This window comes from Meleagris gallopavo, chromosome 1 (assembly GCF_000146605.3).
Source record: "Meleagris gallopavo isolate NT-WF06-2002-E0010 breed Aviagen turkey brand Nicholas breeding stock chromosome 1, Turkey_5.1, whole genome shotgun sequence".
Taxonomy (NCBI): domain Eukaryota; kingdom Metazoa; phylum Chordata; class Aves; order Galliformes; family Phasianidae; genus Meleagris; species Meleagris gallopavo.
This window is the reverse complement of record NC_015011.2, coordinates 187294176-187308996: the sequence shown is the minus strand read 5'-3', so window position 1 is coordinate 187308996 and position 14821 is coordinate 187294176. Positions and strand designations below refer to the sequence as shown.

General features: G+C 43.4%; 1 protein-coding gene across 1 annotated transcript in view; it reads right to left on the bottom strand.

The window, feature by feature from the left end:
• ME3 (malic enzyme 3) overlaps positions 1 to 14821 on the bottom strand; it is a 49896-nt gene that overhangs the window by 14622 nt on the left and 20453 nt on the right. Inside the window, 1 exon segment of the mRNA XM_003203535.4 lies at positions 11917 to 12020. Coding sequence (XP_003203583.2) covers positions 11917 to 12020 — 104 coding nt within the window.

The window sequence follows — 14821 nt, the reverse complement described above, 5'->3', positions numbered from 1 at the left end:
AACAGGGATACCTACAGCTCCATCAGGTGCTCAGAGACCCGTCCAGCCTGACCTTGAGTGTCTCCAGGGATGGGGCATCATCACCTCTCTGTGCAACCTGTGCCAGTGCCTCACCACCCTCACTGTAAAAGACTTCTTCCAATCTATATCTCCCCTCTTTACGTTTGAAATCATTTTCCCTTGTCCTATCACAACAGACTCTGCTAAAGGGTTTGTCTCCTTTTTTCCTATATGGCTCTCCTTTATTATATTTTGGTATTTTTGAAAATACTTTTGGTATATTTAGCAATGATCTTCTCAAAGTATAGGAGATGCTTTTTTGCCATGCTGCAATAGAGCAAATTTCACTGCACAAACAGCCAAGTGCCCACTTAACCTGCAGATGACGAAAAGATGAGAAAACTTGCTTGTAAGATTACATGAAACTGAGCACATTGTTGTATGATTTCACAGTCACGTTTTTGTGCTTTGGAAACACATTTGCCTTCACTGCAAACCAGCATGCAATGAGAGCTAGTGATCCGTATAGACCAAAGGCAGGAAATTACTGCAAACCAGCCATAATTATCCAGTAATAGCAGAGCAAGCGTGTAATCTCTAAAAACTGGGAAATTGGGAAATACTCAGACTGCTCCTTACCTACATACTTCCAGCACTTGCGTGACACTACGTTGCATGAAAGCTTTGCTAATAAAATCCAACTGGGCCATAAATAATCAGTTCCTACAGAAGCACTGGATGATCAGAGGGAAGGAGCAACACACCTATTAGCAACCCTCAGGCTGCAGTCCTGCAGAAGAGCTTTCAATAGCTGCACTCTACTGGGGCCCTGAGTCTCTCTGGGACTGACAGCAGTGCAGAGGCAGCATCACCTTACAAACGTCCCATTCAAACTCAACACCTCACTCTAGTTAATATCTACAAGGCAGATCATTTAGGTTAGATATTAGAAAGAAGTTTTTCACTCAGAGGTGGTAACACACTGGAACAGGTTACCTAAGGAGGTTGTGGATGCCCCATCCCTGGAAGCATTCAAGGCTCTAGGCAGCCTGGTCTGGTGGTTGGTGATCCTGCACATAGCAGGGGGTTGAAACTGGATGATCATTGTGGTCCTTTTCAACCCAGGCCATTCTATCATTCTATGATCATGCCAGAGCAGGTGCTTTCTTCCCAGTTAACGTGAAATACCGTGACCAAGGCTAACTTCAACTTATCTCTTGTGCTGTCTGGGGATCATCCTAGCACCTGGGTACCACCAGAGATGGGCTGCCATGCTCAGTATATGGTCTCCCCTCTTCTGAAAGAGATACAGCACAGAGGGGTTAAAAATTGCTTTTGAGATGGGTCTGTGATTATTGTGAGATCTTACTTTTGGAGATACATTTACTCCACACTCTGCAATGTCAGAGTGCAGTGAAACTTTTCTGGGCAGATGGACAAACAAGACTAGTCATACTGGCCAGCAAGACAGCAACTTCTTGTCTTGCTGGAATGAGCAAGAGAGAGCCCTGTGCAATGTCCCTGTTGTGGTTACACCCCTCCTCCCACCCTGGATACATAGATTTAAGCTTGGATTTTCCAGGGCACCAACAAGCTTTGTAAATCAACAGGATCTAGACACTAAGATGGGGAAATTCCAACTTGCCATATGTTAGGATGGAAAAATCCTAGGCTTTGTGCCATTTTGCAAAGGATCAGCTCAACAGCTCCAATTGGTTTTATGACTCTGAACAGGACAAATTCTTTCCTGCACCCTATGACAGGCTGTGTTATACAGCTCAAAATCATACAGTCATGGAATCACTGAGGTTGGAAAAGACCTCTCAAATCCTCTAGTCCAACTGTCAGCCCATCCCCACCATGCCCACTAACCGTGTTCCTCAGTGCCACACCTCCACGGTTCTTGAACTCCTCCTGATATGGTGACCACCCCCACCCTGGGCAGTCTGTGCCAATGCCTCACCACTCTGAGAAGAGATGTTTCTTACTATCCAACCTGAACCTCCCCTGATGCAACTGAAGGTCATCCCCTCGTCCTATGGCTGTTACCTGGAAGGAGAAATATTAAATGGTGCCTATTGAAAATTTTCATAAGATACTCTTTAATTGCTCGCAGTCTCCTGCTAACTACCAGTTACACTGAGAATATCTGAGGAACAGACTGCTTATGCAATTTAAGCCTTCTCACTGCAGATTCTGGAAGCTATCAAGGAGTCATCCAGTAGCAAAATTTCTTCTGAGATACTAAGCAACACTCTGAAGAGCAATGCATGAAGATTCCCAACTCTCTTTCTCTCCATAAAGTCTTGGAACTCAAAATGAACGCTTTGAATATCCAGGGATTTTGTGCAAAGAAACAATACAAAAAGGACCTCAGAAAATCAGTTTTCTAGTGGATGGTAACAGTGAGGAGACCAACCATTTAGAACATCTGCAGCCATCTCACAGCAAAGCATTAGCAAATCTTTAAGCAACTTCTGTTGCTATAGAAACTACTTCTCTAATGTCTTATTACATTGAGGAAATATTAAAAAAATTGGACTTGATGAATAAAATCAGTGACCTCAGCCAACATGAATGTGCATGTGAGCAGCCTAAGGGGAGGTGAGTGGGTTGCCTTGACTAGAGTCATTTTTATAAGGGTATTAATCTCAATATTACTTTCAGATTTGAGTAGAGAATGCAGTTCTTATTTCCTATACCTGCTCTGCAGCATGAGGCAACACTCTGAGTTCTATCTATTTTGTATTTCATTGTTTTGATTAAGCAGAACACCAGGAAAGCATGGTGACCCATAAACGTTTCTCTTTGTGCCTCTCAGTATGATGGGACTTGTGCTGGAAAGCAAAAGCTTTTCATTGAGATATTTTTTGAAGATTATTTTCTTTTTCTCTGCCACTGAACCTCTTAAAGTGCAAACCACATTTCTGAGCCTTGTTTTGTCATGTGAGAACTCAAGTTTTCATTGATAAAAATTACAAGTTGATCATGGCAAGACTCCAAGACCTGATACTTTATATGAAATGCGCCCAGTTGAATCATGGTTGAAAACTTTGGGATCATGTTCAAATTCAGGTCCTCAGGGACTACTCATCTTTCTTGGGTTTTGAGAGGATTTTAAAGAAATTGTGCTGCTCTGGGTCACTGAAGTTAAACATGAAGTTACTGAGTTTTGTCTTCAAAACCGACGGTTCATTCTTACTGCTCTTTCCTAACAGCACTTGGTGGCTGTGTGCAATGCTCCTCTCTAGGATGACCTGTTCAGCCTAAAGACAAATTTAGCAAGGAGCACGAACAAAACAACTGTTGGAGCCATTTGCAATAACATCCTCCCAAGTAGCAACACGGTGAGTCAGTTCTACTGTCTGTTCTTCATGGCACAGCAACTCTAGGCTTGTGTAACCTGCCTCATCCCACAGGAATTTAGAACACTCTACCAGTAGTACTTGAGTAGCATCCAAAAGTAAATCGTAGCTAATTTAGGAATGAGGGACAGAAGTGCTTTAATAGGCACTGATGCTATAAAAACATCCAGCTTGGGAGATAAGGTGGAGAATAGTTGTTACTACGAAGGGAAAGGGTGGTCAGAGAGCTGCTGCTTGTACAGGAATCCAGCCAAGAAAAAGCAGTGCAGAGTGGATTTTCTTCACTACCTTTACGTAGCTAAAAGTTGGCTGAGTAATGCTCAGCTAGATAACGTCTCAAAGGAGAGAAAGAGGCACATCCAGTAGCAAGTTGTAGGAGCTGATAACAATTCTAGAGACGTTTCTTTTTCCACAGTCTGTGTGAATACATTCTAAAATGACCAACTTAAATTTAGATGTCTAACTTTATTAAACACCTACATTAGGAGATATAACCCTCACCGTGTTATCTAATCACCACTGCTGGTTTGAAAGACCATAAAACTTAGGTCATTGGCTTATCACACTTTGTACTGCAATGCTTTGGTTTCCTTCAAAGCCTGTCACTACTTTCTTTATCTCTAAAGAAATTGCCCTGCTGTATCTTATGTGTATGGATATCCACATGGTGCCCTGTCAGGGTACATGGAAGCACTTTGGGGTGGAATGAACTATATCAGCCAGTATGTGACCTGCTGCCACATTTTTAAAATGGAAACTGATGAACCTTTGTCAAATTATTGTGATTCACTTGAAAAATTGTCATTTCCCTCCAAGTCCTGACTCCCAGTGACTCATCCCCTCTACCACATCACTTTGTCTTGGCATTCTGAACATTAGTATTCAAACACACTTTATGTGAAAGAAAAACTCCAATATCAGGTTGTCAGACTGACAACATACATGGAATACAACTAGTGCCCTCTCCAATACTCTTTATTCCATCTCCCAGCTCTTTTTCCCCGTTTTCAAAAAAGCAAAGCTTTGGTTTTTGACCTCCTGATTGTGGATTCAAATCTGTTCCTGCATGCAGATCCCTTGGGATCTCTGCAGTCCTACATTTCCTTCTGGAACTGAAGCACTCCACTTAGCAGGAGTAACCCTTATCTTTTCAAACTGTGGTAAGGGAAGCATGGGCAGTTAATTTCTGCACCTCTCTGACATGAAGGAATTAAGACATAGTGGGGGTAAATCAAGAGATACTATAACAACAAAGTGTTTTATGGACACTACATGTTATCCAAGTTGATGTCTTAAGTCCCCTTTCCCATGCATTTTTCAGCAAAAATGAGACCTTAGGAGTTACAACTCTGTCAGATAAAGCACTCAGTCTAATTCCTATCTAAAAACAGTTCCTCACTTCTGTCCTCACTCTGTCACAGCCACAATAGTGTCAGTAACGCATCTGGTAACATTACAAAGTCATTATTTATTTCATTTACTGTGTCTCCAGCTTCACTGTTGGCTGCCAGAGCACCATGTGTGGACTTGTTCTCTGCCCTCCCTGGAATTCATTTAGCTGTGTTTTAGAATTGGAAAGAAGATATACTTCATCAGTTCTTCCTCGTTAAAATAATAATAATAATCGTCATCATCACCTTAAGTCTTTCACAGTAAAGATTACGTTGCTGTCTAATTTGTTTGCATTTTTTTGGGTTTTGTGCCATAGATGACTGTGATCTAAATTCAGGCTTCCTCACACACACCTTGCAAAAACCTTCCTGTGAAAACAGCCTCACTGAGAAACGGTTTATAGAATGGCCCCACACATTAATTTCCGTTGGCTCTCCAGACCTCGCCAAGTAGATTTTGCACAAAACTGGATTTTTGATGCAATAGTATACTGTTGATCAAAACTATGGTAAGAGATTGTCATCCTAACAAAGGATGAATCTAGGAGCTAAGCACATACAGTGATACAAGTTTATTGTAAAAATTACCATCTGAAACTGCTTATTAGGAAATTATTCTATTTCCTGAACACAGGAAGCACAGGATTCATGCTATTGTTTATCACTGCACTGTTCTGGTACTGCTACAATCCACCTGCTGAATCTCTGAGCTATGCTAACTCAAAAGATCTGTTAGTAAAATCTGTAGCCCCTGTAGTGGATGACACACATCTCTTCTGGATGAACACAAAGCATGGAAACAAGAAAACACGAATCCCAGAGGTGGGAGGCAGATGTTTTCCTGAAGACCTTATTTTTAGCTTACTTTTAGCTTCATTATTCAAGGGATTGCCTGAACAATCTCATTATGCAACTTGTTTCTTTCATCCCTGTGTGTATGTACCTCTTCGAGTTCATCCAGCCTCAGTCTAAGCCATGAGGACACAGAGGAAAAAATTGTGAGACTGCACCAGTTGCAGTTTGAGAAGCATTTGACTGACTTGCTCAAGTCACAGCTTCAAGGGTGGCCTGACGACCTGTGCAGCACCTTTGCCAACCAGTATGAAAAGGGCATTTTTGTTCATTGTGAACAGGGGGTATAAGACATTCCAACACGTATCTGTATACACACATATAAAGTTATTTCAAAGAAGAATCACAAGGAAGGATGTTCCAGTCCGTGTCTAAACTTATGATTTTATAGCATTGCTTTCACTCATTCATGACATAAGGCTTCGATGCAGTACAACTGCTACTCACAGTCTTATATAAAACTAGGCAGAAGTGAGCTCAAAGTATCTTTGCCCTTGTTTTTGATACTGTATTACTGCTGCTTGATATACCAGCAACCAAAGTTCTGATTTCCAAGAAAACTCAAATTGTCTGTAAAAGAGCCCATCATCACAAGAAAATCAAGCTTGGGAAGTAATCATAGAATCACAGAATCATGAAGGCTGGAAAGACCACTAAGATCATCTAGCCCAACCACTGAGCTGTTACCATCATGCCCACTAATCCATGTCCCTCAGTGCCATGTTTCCTTGAGAATCTCCAGAGGTGGTGACTCCACCACCTCCCTGGGCACCCCAGATGGGCAACATTGGTGGTAGGTGGAAGGTTGGACTAGATGATCTTAGAAGTCTTTCCAACCTTAATGATTCTATGATTCTGTGACTGTCCTTGTGCATTAATAAGAAGCACTGCTGCACATCTGCAGTGTTACAGGGGCTGCCATGAGCATGCCCAGGTGGGTAGAAATGGGGGCATCCAGAGAGAGGAAAGGAAAGTCATTTCCATATGGTCTTTGGAAAATGAGTTTTCATGAATAGAATGGTAGAAGACTAGACTTCTATCCCATATAATTCCATGGTTGACCTTGACAGAACCAGATATGCATTTATCTACATAAGAATAAGAGATCGCAACAGCAGTCCTATATAAACAAACACTGGTGCCAAGCTAAGAGGCTTAGAAGGAAAAAAAGTATTATTCATCCCATGTAAAATGGTGCAAAGACCATGATCATTCTTGCTATTCCTTCACTATGAGTCTTCAAATGGCAGCAGTGCTGTGGGTTCTTTGTAATAACAGGGTAGACAAAACTATAAACATGTCCCAGAAGGCTCAGCCTTTTCTAGTGTCATTCATGTCTGGGAAACATCACTTCAGGACTGTAGTGTTTGCATATCTGCGTGTGTTTCTGGCCAGGAAGAGGAAACCCAGATAGGTAGAGACAACAGAGAGATAGGTTTATTACTTAGAGGCAGAGGGCCGGCAGTGCGCTGCTGATTCAGGCAGAGTTTGTCTGCCTGTGGTCTGCAAACCATAGATAGTACATTTAACATTAAAAAAAAGCCTTCCACTTTAACATTTCCACATAGCTGAGATGAAGAGAAGTTCTTCCATTTAAAACATTAAAATGAAAACTAAAATTTTGGTGAATTAAAGTAAAAGTTGATCTTCTGGTTCTGAAAATCTCAGCCAATATTGTGATGTTATTTTACAGCACAAGTTATATCACTCAAAGTAAAGATGAAGAGATAAGTTAGAAAACACAATCTTATCTGCTATTTTACATTGAAATGGAAACAACATGAGTCAGGTTTGTAGACTGTCAGGTTAATTACAGCACAGTGAAAGCTGGACCACATTAAGAGGTCATTAAGCTGGATCCACATTATGAAGCCATGATTGTTACAGCAGATGAAGCAGTAACGACAGTTATCACTGTGAAACAAAAATGTGGTTGATTTTATGCTAGAACATGAGCCAACAGATGGCAATTTGGCAAAATTAGGCCAGTTGCAGCCAATATAATGTTTAGAGCCCTAAGTCTTGGGTTTAGAAATTTCGCTCCAGGGAGCTGCATCACAAACCCAACAGGAACTATCTTCTTAGGCTGTACAATATTTCTAACATTAGAATCTCACTAGGTTTTTCCACCAACGTAAAGACAGCCAGCATGCCCTGAGGCACAGAGCCTGCTGTGGATTTGAGTGCTAAATCAATGGAAGTGACCCTTGAAGCACGAAGATAACAGGAAATCCCTGAATGTCCTGGATCTCAGATTACTGGAAGCTGGGGAGTATGCCAAGGATGTACCATGGCATGCATGCCTGCTCTTAGCTGTATCCCTGGGCACCTGCTATCAGCTACTGTTAGATGTAGAATATGGAGCAAGGCCGTGGCAAGCTCAATCACAAAGCCCTTGGAAAAAAACTCTTGAAAAATCAAAGTTAACATTCATTATAGTCCTTAATGCAAAAAAAAAAAAACCCAAACCAACATAACAAAACAAAAAAACAAAACAACCCAGAACTAACCCACCCTTTGTAGAGCATGTCTCACAGCTTCCAAGCACTAAGAGCAGCACTAAAGATGCCATGCCAGTCCTGTGCTTTTATGCAAAACGATTTTGTGGTCCTTGCACCGGGTCTGCAAAAAGGCTGCAGCTGGAGGCACAAGGCTTCTTGTGGACAGGGTGCGGGTCTCCTGGCAGACACACGTCTGCTGAGGGACGTCAGGTGCAGTCAGTGTTACACAAGGGCTTTGTGAAGGCTACTGGTGCCTACAGACTTCAGTCTTTCAGTTAACCAAGTTAACTACAGCACCTGAATAAATAACATAAGGGAACAGGTGATTTTGTTTCTGAAAGGTGCTGGTGAATTTGTGATGCAGGGTACTGGAGAACTGCTCAAACAGAGGTGGTCTGTTGTTGAGCACACTCTGCCTGTTGGAGAGCACAACTGACCTGAGAGTGTGTTTGTGAGGAAAGCTACTGGAGAGCAACTGGATAAAAAAAATCAGGTATAAAAAAAAAAAACAAGCCAAAGAAAAACAAACTCAGCAGAGCTATTTTCACTCTCCTCCCATTTTGAGAAGCTGAGCATCTGATCTCCTGATGTCTTCTGTGCTGGCCATATGGCAGAGGCTGATAAAAGAGAAAGCTTCTGTCTTGCCGGTCACCCTGTTAATGAGCACTGATGGGAAAGGAAACAGGAGTGAAGTTAAGACAGTTTAATGAGGCTTCTGGAGCGTGGTGTCTCAGCCTCTGGCTACGTGCTCAGCATCCATCAGCACGCAGCCGAGGCCAGCATCCAAAATGGAGCCAGGAACTGGGGACAGGATGTCCATCACCACCTCCCGCCACTTGGAGCCACCAAGCTGCACTGCTCATATATGATGGAACTACAGGAGTGACTGGAATAAGCTCCAGCACAGCAGTATCTCCCATAAAGTATTGATTTCAACCTTAAATTGCTCATCATAGAATCATAGTACTGTTTGAGTTGGAAGGGACCTTAAAGGCCATCTAGTCCAACCCCATGCAATGAACAGGGACACCTGCAGCTCCATCAGGCGCTCAGAGTCCCATCAAGCCTGACCTTGAGTGTCTCCAGGAATGGGGCATCCACCACCTCTCTGGGCAACCTGGTGCCAGTGCATAACCATACTTAGTGTAAAAAACTTCACCTCCCTCGGCCTGCTGGCCACACTGCTTTTGATACAGAACAGGATACGGTTGGCTTTCTGGACTGTGAGGGCACAGTGCTGGCTCATGTCCAGCTTCCTATCCACCAGTACCTCCAAGGCCTTTTTGGCAGTTCTCCATCCTTACATCCCCTAGTTTGTACTGAACTGGGAGTTGCTGCAACTCAGGTGCAAGACCTTGCGCTTGGATTTGTTGAACCTCAGATATGTTGGCCTCAGAAATTCTGCGGGTTACTCTGATGTAATCCTTGGACACTATGGGTGAACAGCTATTCCATCCTACAAAAATGTGTCTGTTCAAGAATGAGACTGCCTTAACTGCCTTACCCTTCACCATGGTAACTGAGAATCAGAAAACAGAAGTAGTGCATATTCTCCTACAAAGCCTATTAGTCACTGCGAGAGATCCACAACTTGCCACACTGTTTCATTCAGTCAGAGGGCAGGCTCAATGGGCAAAGTTTGCTTGTGCTTGCCTCCCAAGAGGGTCAAAACGCACAATTTGGAGCTGTTATTAGAGAGCCCAGTCATTTTATGTATTTTACGTGAAACAGTAATGAATGGAGATTTAGGCACCATGCAACAATTTATCCAGGTGTTTCAGAAAGGGCTTTTCTTTCTAAAATTGCCCAGAAGCCAAACTTTATTTCAATATACTGTAAGTGCTAATTCTGAAGCCTCTGACACATTCCTGGTTTCCTTATAAAGTGGCTGTAATGAGACTAGGAGCTCTTTCTGCTGACTGTAGTGGTCTCCAGCTCTAGAAATTTGACATCTGCTTAATATTATTATTCCATTAGGACAGTAAATCTTCAATCCCCTGGCTTTGTTATGGGCTTGGACACATTCCATGTCAGTGACAAACGTCCCTTGAGCCGGCAGTGATTTGGCGGTGTGGGCGGCACTCCTGCAAAGGAACTGACAAATGGTTTCTGTGAGAAGAAGTACCCTCAGAAAACAGAAGTTTCTTCACGAACACCAAGCTGCAAAGGAGACTTCCAGATTGCAAGAGGTTTGTGGCAATCCAAAAGAGGAGGAAAGACATAATTGGATCCCCAAACAACTGAACTTGCGTGTGGTATCATCGATGTGTGGTACAGGCACAACAGACTCTTTGCTGCAGTCATCCTCAGGTATTCTTGAATGCAGCAGGCAGGGCTGTATGGCTGTGTTTACATTCACAGCTGTAGCGCAGGCTGAGGAGAAGCAATTTTGCACAGTTTGTGGTTACCTGCAGCTGGGAGGGGTGATGTACTGGCCTGCTGTCATATAGGGCATGTCTACATCATGATGCTGAGCAGCAGACATCACAGAATCATAGATTCTCCCATCCTAACTGCAGCACTGCACGTGCCCACTGTGCAGCATAATGCTGCAAGGAGCGATGACATCATGATGCCAAAATTCTCCATGATGCATTAATCTCTCAAAATTTGGTTCATTAGCTGTGGCTGATGGTCCTCAGCACTGCAGCCCCTGTTTCCTACATCCCTCCAGATGGGCGGTGAGATCGTATGTGAAGACGTGCTTCTCAGTGGATGGGAAGAGGCTGCCATTAGACACTGGGCATTCTGCCTCCTACCTCAAGGGACACTTGATGACCTGAGTGCTGATGACACATGTATCACCCACTCCCTTGCATTTATACAGGAATGCACACATGCTGCCAGCTGGAAAGACAGAACGAGGGAAGATCAAACATAGCTCCTTTGGCTGTGAAGGAAAGACCCTACAACACACCTACAATATGCAGATGAGCAGCAGCCCATGAATTAAGCACAGATACAGCTCTCTGCCACTCCTGACCAGTGTTCTCTGCTGCTTTAGGAAGGGCAGAAGCTGCTCGGGAGCTTGGGGCTTTCCAGTTATTATTTTCTTTTTTAAAGAGCAGTTCTCACTTTCTTCCTTACGGTAACCTCTCCACAAAGTCATGCAGATTTTAATGTGTTTTCCCTTCTTCCAGAAGGGAGAATCAGTGCAGTGCCAGAGGTGCACACACAGCACTGAGAAGTGGCTCTGCTCCTTTCACATCAGACTCCCTGGTACAGCAGAGACCTCACATCCCTGTGATACGATAGGAATGGAAACATGCATGCAGTCTGTCCCACCATGAAAAAGGCAATGCTCAAAACGTGGCCTCATCATGTCATCAGGGAAGCTGCTGTTTTTGCTAAGTGACAGACAGGCTGCTTGCAGCTCTCACAGATACCATCACACTCAGCAGCACGCCATTTCCAATTAGATCTCCCCCATAACGGTGAGAGCTAGAAACTTCCTGTACAAAACATAAACAAAGTGAAGTTTAGATTCTGCTTATGCTGAACGAGTCTCATAAATGCATGATGGAGACCAGATACAGCCCACGGGGCATATGTTTGACACCTCCAGCCTATATGGACAGGAAATGGTTATAAATAGTCAGTCCCATTTCAGTTCTCTGAAGACATAAATAATTTTGATGCAGAGTGCTCAAGCACAAAGAGTCATTTGTAGGCCACCCAGGAGACCTGCATTTAAATGACCCTTCTTTGCCTGCAACCATCCATCACGCTAATGTTTATTTCAAGAGTTGCAACATTTGTTCTTAAATGGAAGCAGCTCAGAGCAGCCATGTATGTAACACCACTTACTTGTTGGTAACCGCCTGCATAAACTCATCAATCAGTTCGTCGTATTGTTTCCCACGGACCCTCTTGTGTTTCAGTCCAATATAGAGTGGATCACTCAGCAGAGCCTAGGACACAAAGCAATCCTGTTGACAGCATCTCATCCACAGCTGGGTGGAGATTTATGGCCCAGCCTACCTAAGGAAGTCTGCCTGTTGTGGTCAAATTACCGTTTTACTCACTTGGCAGTGAAGACCAGACCATGTAGCTTTTTGTGAGCAGGAAGTGTAAGAAGTTAGCGGTGCTACCAACTGACTTTTTGTGGGAATAAAGCCAGAGAGGTGTGATGCTTCTGAACTGCAGTGGGCAATGGAGCTCTGCATCCCCCTCGCAGCTCCACCATGACTCCTTGCTGAGGTATCTCATTTCCAGTGAAAAAAGCTGACTTTGTGAGAGGAGTCTTTACTGTCAAGTTAGCACTTGATTTTGCACTGGGGGTTCCTGGGAAAGATGTTGTGACCATAAACAGTAGTTTGAGCAATGAAAATCATCTGAAGTCATGACTGACCCAAAATGACTGGGCAAACTCATCAAGCTGTGGATGTTCCTGTTCATTGCAGGGGAGTTGGACTGGATGACCTTTAAAGGACCCTTCCAACTCTAAGAATTCTAAGATTCTACAGCTTTTGCGTGCTAGCCCAGAGCAGACCAGAACCTGTGATGGGATGCTGAGGTGTGCCCAAGCTCCTCACCCAGCTAGCACTCCACTCCAGCTGTCAGCAGTTGTCAAGGCACATGGGACTTTCACAACAGATTCATTCATTTTTTTGGTGCTTGTCGCGAATACAAAAGCCTCCAAACCAATCCACCAGGTGGTAAATGAGGATTCTCAAGCCATCTAAAAAGGACTGACTCAGCATGAAAATAACAGATATTTTGGGGAAAATCACGGGGCAAACAGTGACAGGACACAGGTGGGCCAACACCTCAGTGAGTCACTTGCAAAACAACCCAACTTCCCTTCTGATTTCAGGAACTGAATCATTAATATGAGAAGGGGACAAGCCATTGCAGACCTATTGTCCTGCAGCCATATGGCCCCAAATATTGGCAGGTGGGCTAAAATTAGATCTACTTTTATAGCCACAGATGTTTCCTTAGAAGGAAAGATGAGAGAGGTTTTCCTCTGAGTTTGATGCTTGATTCTTCGGGGTCACAAAGCAGAGCAGACCCATTTGCATGGTTTTGCTGATTGTTCTTTTAGGACTATGGGACTATTCATGGAGTATAGAATTCCCCCGATAGCAAGCTGAGAAAGGCCAAGCTCTGAAAAGACTGATTTGCTGACAGTCTACAAAGTATTATGGACTGTCAGAAAGATGAGCTGGGAACTGTTGCTAAAACATAATATATCTGATGTACTTACTCTGTTCTTCCTGAGGTGCCCCAGGCTTGCTGTATAGCAGTAGGCAGAGAAGAACAGGATGAATGCCAACAGGAGGTGGCTATTTCTACATTGATAAATGAGTTTATTTGTGGGGCAGGATGTTACTAGAATGTAGTTAGGGTTGGGTTGGGCTGGGTTTATAAGAAAGCTGTGAAATAATTCAATTACTTTTATTGCAAGTAAATACATTGATTATATTGCTGGAAAGCAGTAACTTCTATATTTTAATCTCAGCTGTGAAAACTGCTTCCACAGAGAATATTCAGGACATACAAGCTAAACTCGTATGTTCTTAGCCAGAATAAAAGTGCCCAAGAGAGTGATTCAGGCAGTGCCTTTCTCTGACACCAGCTGACTTCTGGAGATGCCTAAGAAATCAGTGGTGTCATTTAGAATTGTAGTGTCCCTCAGTGGATGCTACGATTGAAACAGGTTGATATGTATGGTCAGAAGCTTCCCATGGGTAAGGAAGCACTTACACCCACGTGCCTCTGGAGGGGAGCTCAGAGTGTGCAGCACTTGGTGGAGTGCAAAGCAGGAGGCAGGAGGAGGGGGAAGAAGAGATGAAAGAATCAAGCTGAAGTGCACTCCTTTATGGAGTGGGATTGCCAAAAAGTGAGAAGAGTCCAAACTCAGAAGGTCCAAACACAGAGATTCCAATTTTCAGGAAAGACTGTGGATCAGGCTGAGATGCAATACATCCTAAGTTCTACCAGTCTGTGATAGATCACTATGCCAGAGGGATAAAACAGCCCTGAGACTGAGATCAAAAAGCTAACTGTCAGTCTCAACTTACATGTCATCTGTGGTCATCTGCCGTCTTTCTGTTCAAATTCTAGTGAGCACTTCTGAAAATATCAGGCACTCATGCTAGCATCATGGTAGCATCTGTCTTCATAACAAGCTTAAAGCTTTTACACCTCAGATTTCTATTTCTCTCAAGAAACACATGTTGTTTCCTCAGGGTCAGTGAGGCACAAGTACGATCAGTGAACAAAGCCTGGCCATCACATATATTGACAGTATGTTCCTTTTAAAAAAGTTATCCTCACTGATGTCCATCCTGGCATTGCTAAAATGTTGCACTTTCTGAGCCAGAGTCAGAAGGCAAAAAATCTGCAAACAGATGCAGTCCTCCTGTCTGGCTATCATGTGTAGCCAAGTGTGCACGCTGACAAAACACTGCAATTAATCATTCCCAAATCACCCAGCAGGGATTCCCTGTTTTCTCGAATACCATCATCTCTGTGCAGACGTGGGTATCTGTTTTCTCACAATTATCACAAGAAGAATAAATCTGGAGCTGATCCTTCAGCTCCAAAAGGCAATGCTCTTCTCTCCAGGGGACCATGAGGCTGTTCATTGTTCATTTCAGTTTCCAATAAAAGCAAAAGTTTCATGAGCATCAAACAGCAATGCAACCTGGTCACTTCCCTGCAGTGCTGGTCTAGCCATCATCTCATCGTGGATGTCTCTGGCTTT